The 7,117-nt window shown below is 46.0% G+C and overlaps 1 protein-coding gene across 1 annotated transcript; it reads left to right on the forward strand.

Annotated features, from left to right (window-relative positions):
- Positions 1 to 5,495: 5,495 nt before the first annotated feature.
- On the forward strand, positions 5,496 to 6,012 carry T265_10178 (hypothetical protein; the record flags this gene model as incomplete). Its single annotated transcript, XM_009176472.1, has 2 exons — positions 5,496 to 5,634; positions 5,678 to 6,012. 2 exons carry the CDS (start codon positions 5,496 to 5,498, stop codon positions 6,010 to 6,012), a joined length of 474 nt encoding a protein of 157 aa, XP_009174736.1.
- Between the last annotated feature and the right edge of the window lie 1,105 nt (positions 6,013 to 7,117).

Below are 7,117 nucleotides of genomic sequence, written 5' to 3' on the forward strand. Positions count from 1 at the left end.
AGCCATCGTAGCTGATAATGCTGGATGTCTTCTCGGATTGAGGTGCATGCAGAACAACCAATGGACACTCCAACCAGTAGTTCATTCATGAACGACATTGCAATGCTGCGTGGCCTGCCGGACTGTGTCCTAGGGATTTCAGTGGCATTCTGATAGCCTGTCTCTCCAGGAAGAAACACGCAGTCTCCGCTGGACCCTTGGCTTCCTCACTGTAACAGTGGAGAAGCCGATCAGCCGCGCCAATTTAGATAGCTCTCATAAGCTACCTATCTCTATTTTCAGTAAGTTGAAACCTGGCACTGTGTCATAGTGGTCAACATGTATTTCATTCATTTCATGCGCCGTGGTTTGAGTCCCGGCGGTGCAGAGGATTACTAGTTTCGCTTTTGGGATTAAGTAGAGAGTAAGAGTTCCATAAAGGGTTTTTTGCCGACGCACAAAACATAATGCGGATCGCGCAGGTAATAAGTGGCTTCGTAAGGAGCAGAAAATTAAAGTCACCGGGATGCAAACGGAAGGCTCAGCATATTAAAATATACGAGTCCCGGAGGCATCTGGGGCCAAGGCAACGGTTTGTTCGCAGTTACCGATAAGTTACAAGTGTGCAATAGTGCATTATCAAAGTAGAAAGTGAGTAGTTACGTGTATGCTACCAAACTTGGTATGACGGTGCCGAGCAATCAATAAACTGACATACCCTGATTTCTGGACCTCCCCTGACGGATGTCATGTTTGAGACCATTGGCTTTGGACCTAAATCTTGTGAGCAGAGAGATTAACTTACTGAACTGAGCTAAAAACTACTTCACATTTCCATTTCCGTAACTAAATAGTCCACGGTCTGACCTCGTTGCTGGATATCTCGGTGGGAATGTACACACCTTAACAAAATTGTACAACACTCTCGCCCTTGCCTTGCGCCCTCTGATAGCCTGACGCTTAGCGCGAAGACGAGACACAACGCTTACCACCAATAATGGTTCCTTGAATCAGGATCTGAATTTCCTGCATGCACATGGGGTATAGGTCTATTAAAAATGATCTATTGTTTCCCGCTACAACCTTGACCGGACCTTGGTCATCCAACAAAGCACTACGATTTGACAAGATCATTTAGCTTGCCGTCGTCCTCTTTAGACTATTTTTCTATCGGACCTCACTTTAGCCGATGCCTCCTGGTACTCGCCGAACGCTACTGTTCTCATTGTATTCTCTCGAAACTCCCCCTTTTCCCATCGTCAAACTTCGGTTGTAGTTACTCCAAACGCCCCATATGGTCTCAAGTCATTAAATCTGGCTGGTCCCGGCTCCCAGTTGCGTAGTCCTGCAGATGAACCGGAATTACGTGCGACTCTACGTGAGCTCGGCTCTACTTGCTGCAGTCCTTTCGTCTAGTTCAGATACGGGCACCACTGAAATACGCGTGTCCTCCTCACTGCTGCAACCTTGACCACAGTTACGGGGCTATCCGGAAACCAAAGTATGTCAGTGCGATGATGGTACGGCACTGCCATAGCCATTCTGGTGGCATTCCTGAAACTATTTTCCTTCTACCATAAACATCACCTCCCACTCACCGAAGCATGCAGTTGTAACTATCAAAAAAAGTTTCCCTCAGCACAACCGCCTCTGGGACGAGTTGGTTCCAACCCGCCGAACCTCTTGTTTGAGTTCGCCCAACCTGGTTTTCCGCTGCAAATTCAGTTTGCCTATCCAATGGTTCAGGGATTTCATTCACTGAGTCTGTTCGGCCCTGTGCAGCGGAACTATCATTCTATAGAAAATACTATTACAGCTCACTTCTCTGCAACAGCAATACAGCTAACTCTAATTTTTTTCAGTGTAAAATATTTTTGAGACTAAACGTTCAGTTTGCCTCTGCTTTGACTTCTCTCATCTCGATCTCCACTTTTCTGTTTGTGACGGTGGCCGTTTTCTAAGCGGCCGAAGTAGCTCATGGCCAGCATTGACTCCTCATTTTTGTTCAAGCCGACCGGCAACATCGTTGAACTAATCGTACTTCATACCTCATTGTTCTGGATGTTGATTCCCACGATTACTGACACTCTACACGCAACAGGCGTGACTTTCTGTTTCTACCTTCCTCATCAATGTGTCGCTGTCCCCCATTCATGTTGTATCGACGCGATCACGCCTCATTTGGCGCGTATCCTACCAGTTGGCATTAAATATGTTACTGTGTTATGATTTGGAAAAGCACGCTCAGCGCGTTACGCTCAGAGGCAGTACAACGTTTCTTGTCCGTTTGCCTGAAACGCCGTATTCGCAATGACAATAATAATGGGTTTATTTCCAAACCTGTGGGGAATTTATTGATTGAGGTATCATCCGATCCCTTCGAAGGAATGAAGTGACCCAGTTTCCAGCGCGATGTTTGATATCTACGAATATGTTGTTCCAAATTTGCGGTCAAGAGGGAGGCCAACATACACCTGCCATTGCCGGAACACAATATGTAGATATAAATTTTGGGATCTCCAAGACATCTGACGTGCACACTGTGCAGTGTTCTCTCTTCAACTCATCTCCGCTCTTTAGGTATATCTGGTTTCCACTCTCGTGTCCATCAACACCGGGTGCTGCTTCACCATGCCTGGAGCTGTGAACACAATTCGGTGTGCTGCCTAAATGGTACTACTGCACCAAGCAGCACCAAACTTTGGGTTATCATAGAATGCACATCTGATCACGCTTTTATACCCTACCCGATTCCCATCGCTTTCCATCGGCGAACTCCCTGTCGCGTGAAAACGAGGGATTATACACACCGTATATGGGGAAGGGAGCAGATGCAATCATAATTATTATGCAGGTCTTACCATAATCCGACGCTAGGATTAAAAAATCGGTCCGCTTTCCATCGGCGAACTCCCTGTCGCTTGAAAACGAGGGATTATACACACCGTATATGGGGAAGGGAGCAGATGCAATCATAATTATTATGCAGGTCTTACCATAATCCGACGCTAGGATTAAAAAATCGGTCCGCACACTGCCTCTTGTCCGGTACATATCTAACAACATACTTTTTCTGTTCAAAACAGCACGCTTTTGCTTATAGCTGGGCGGAAAATTAGAAACAAATTTTGATTGTAATTCAAATTTCCCAGAGGCGTTCAAGCTGATTTTGCAGGTTCCACCATTGGTCAACTTGGGTTATGGTCCATCACCCTGAAGATGGTCTCCAATCACGCGCCTCAGTTACCATTGCTAGAGTCTGCGGATAGCTGCCCACCAGTTCCGTGCCAAAAAATGGTCCCGGGCAACGAAGCCAAGTTCCTTGCAATGTACTGTAAGGCTATCCCGTCTTTCCCCTCGCTCTCAACTTGATCGACCCATGCTTCCTATAAGTGCGTTCTCGAGAAGCACCATCCACCAAGACCGAAGTTGAAACCATACCAAATATCCTCTGCTTCGTCCCCATATATAAGGACTTTAACGAGCTAACTGACTAATTCCATACAAATCGTCACCGCATACACCTAAAACTACGTACACATTTTTGACCACCATCTAGTCGCTGGAGGCTGAATCACTTCCAACCGTCTTTCCTCTTTGATGTGTTTATACTGCCCGAAAAATTTATCATACTGATCAGTTTTCTCCACTGAGCGTTTTCCTCTATAGATCGGTGCATTCTGTTGCCCCATCTCAGGCGTACACAATGGTGGATGTTCCCATTTTCAGCGAAAATCCTCCGAAAGGCCGATTCGTTGTCATTCGGCTTGCTTCCCTTCCATAGTAATCAACAGACGGCCGAAAATCTGTGTTATTCTGTATCAGTCTTCGTTGATTCCTTTAGCCGTTCATTGGAGCAGCACACCCACGACGCCTGTTATGCGGACGCCCAGAGACCGCAACATACCACTGCATTAGTGGCACGACCTGGCCTTAACAAGTGTGATGGCTCACCCACGATGAATTTCTTTGCGTCCTCAGTTATGCCATCGCGCACTCTCGGGCTATTGCGTGAAAGTATGGACGGCCAGACTGAGTGAACTCAACCGTCATTATGGAGAGTTTTTCGGTATGCTTCAAAGAATTATGCCCATAAATTTAACCAGCCTGGCGTTCCACCGCACGTTCGGCATGTCACTTCAATTCAATGACTTTATATGGCGCTTGCTCCATGCCACCCGTTAACAACCCTTTACTACATCAAATGAATTTTACCTCTGACCGCACCGCAACAACGAATCCAGCCAGTTAATCTAGGTTCGATGGGATCACAGGTCGTGAGTACGAACCTGTATTCCCTCCAGCAATGTCTACTTCATCATTCTAATTCATGATCCACATAACCCCGGCTATCACTCAGCTGCCGGAGGTTATTTTCGGCTGCTTTTTGGGCTTTTGTTCAAACCGGCTCAATCAGCTACCGGTTTGTTCATGTTCATCCGGCCTCACTCTTCTAGTTTTGTTCGTGAAATTTTGCATTTCTCATCATGTGGTGAGCCTCCTCCCATGGACTCGCTTTCGGTCCTGCTCAGTTTTTTAGCATGTTTGAGTTGCGGAGCGTTGACCGTTCCTTTATTGGTACATCCGAAAACATTTTGGGAAGTAAACCCATTAGTATCACTTCTATCCCTTTTTAGAACATTTGTTCTGTCGGGGTTCACGGCCGGAAGGTGATGCAAAGTCCGTTTGATGGCTGCATATTTCCTCCTCCTTCAGATAGCTTTCCCAACCGAACTCTGGCTTATTCTTTATTAAACACCACTGTCCACGTGGGTGCCTCACCTGGACTTACCATTTCTAAAGAGCGAATACACGTGCGGTCCCTTCGCTACGTTGCACAGTCTCTGATGGTGTGGGTACTTGAGTAAGCTAACTCCTCCGCGGTTCACCTAATGGAAACTTCGAAAGATTCTGTTTCGTTCGGGGACAGGTTTCACGAATTCACGTTGGCAACTCCAACCCTCCATAGTTTTGGGAGGGATAACGACAGCCCAATTTTCCTCATTCTACCCCCCTCCGCGAACAAAATTACTGTCCATGACGACGCTTCACTACAAGTTAATGCTCCCGCCAACACAACCTCAATTACTATTTATGTATAAGAAATGAGATTTTTACTGAAAGTGACAAAAAGAAAACTGCAATTTGTGCCAAGAACGCACTTATTTGGGCGTTCGCCTTTAGAGTGGAGTACCTTTTACCGAACGTCTCTTCTCTCCAGCAAAATAGGGAGAAGACATACAATGTCTATCTCTTTCAGCGAAAATGTGGTCGGAGAGTATCGGCCTGTGGATTTCCGCTTGTATGTACACACTGTACACTGCATTATTACCGGTGTCTAGATAAAACATAAGTATCCCGAGTCTGTACCCAGAAGCGGCAAGTCCCGAAAAGTGTGAGCATCTGGCCAAGGACTCTTGTACCACGGAAATCAGTGAACCCAATGGGTCCACATAGTTCATGCTCAATTGGCGGTGTGTTCTAATGAACCATTTAAATCACATTATTTGAGCCGTATGGTTGGTGCCTTCCCTGTTTTTAAGCTTGGCAGTTTGGCCTTGAAGCAGGTCAGTAAGCCAATTGTGAGTTTTATGAAGCAGCGTGCCAAGTCTAATATGTTTTTCCGGCAGTACATCTGTCTCCCTCCGGCTCAGTGTAAGTCTGATTTAGCCAGGGGAGATCGAACAGTCGTTTTCAGTGTACCACATGTGGGAGACTCGGCTGAAATTACGGATATTGGGGTTGTCCAAGCCAAAAGAGGTTGCGAAATTGAGCGAAGATGCAGCCGCTGACCTTGGCGCGGAAATGTTGGGTGAAATTTTGATGTTTTGTTTCGGCGCAGCGATTCTATTTTACGAGTATCGTAGACAAGCCCGAAAGGAGGCTAACAAGGAAGACAACATTCAGAAAACTTTCGATGAACTGACAAACCAGATTAACGAATTGTCAACCCTTATACAGATTCACGAAGCTAGATTACGGGAACACACTCGATTGATGGCAAAGATCACGTCCGATGAACATTGTGAATAACCCCTGTACTTACGGCTTTGTAAAATTACCCTGTGAAATTCCTCTAGTCAAGAATACTTTCTCTGAAGTCTTATTTTCTTCCACACTTGGGCTTAATGGTATCGTCAGGTAGCACCACTGAACTGTGCACTACCTTCAGAACCTCAGCAATTGTTCGCGACAATCGACCTCTATTCATGGTTGTCAATTCCTGTAATTACGGATTGTCGTTTTCCCTTATAGCGCATGGCACAACTTATTCTGGGAGTTGATTTTGGCAGTACCCATGCGTGTGCTCGGCTCTATTCTCAAGATTTGAAAGTAGTCGCCTGCAGCTCCTGCCGAGTGAGTTCAATGAAGACTGGTTTTGCGAGACTCGTATCGTGCCCCTACATCTTTTCCCTTATAATCAGTTTACTTATTATGGTGGTATTATTGGCTCAGTTAAAAATGGTGACATCACGCCACATCATGCTTTCGGTATTTGGTATATCTAACCACATGTGCTTTCAAGGGTTTAAGGAGCTCGTAGCTGGTGCTTAAGGAACAAATTAGCTTCCATGACTAATTACGCTAACGTAACTACTTCAGGCGCGTTTCACGAGGTGTTCTCGGCGTAGCCAGTTTAACCCAACCCTTTTACTCTTCTCCAGACATAGTGTCCTCGTCCGCTCATCATGGCCTCTGTCCTATCTATCAAGATAGAGACTGTCTATAGGTCACAAGTGGGCGAAGGGGCCCCTTGGGCAACTTGGTAGTGTCGTAGCCCCCGTCCTTCCTTCGGGTGGCATGACAGCTAGGCACCGGAAGGGTGTTCACAGCTGGACCATTATTATACTTTTAATAGATTACCAGAGGAATGCAGACAGTAAACATGTAAATGTGTTTGAGGTAGACACTCCAGATGTTTGGATAAACGGAAGAATGCTCGAAAACCCACTCAATCCAAAGCACTAGATAGGAACATCGTGCTTCCCTGGCGTAAGACCATGTCGATTTATCTGGATAATAATAATAATCGTTCGGCTGAAGCACCCTTTCGGTACATATGTGCCATGATACCCAAAGAAGCATCAGGGCTGAAATACTGTCAGGTTGCCCAAGCCTAGACAGGAGCAGTTGGAAT

The sequence above is a fragment of the Opisthorchis viverrini genome (genome assembly GCF_000715545.1).
Source record: "Opisthorchis viverrini unplaced genomic scaffold opera_v5_340, whole genome shotgun sequence".
NCBI classification, from domain to species: domain Eukaryota; kingdom Metazoa; phylum Platyhelminthes; class Trematoda; order Opisthorchiida; family Opisthorchiidae; genus Opisthorchis; species Opisthorchis viverrini.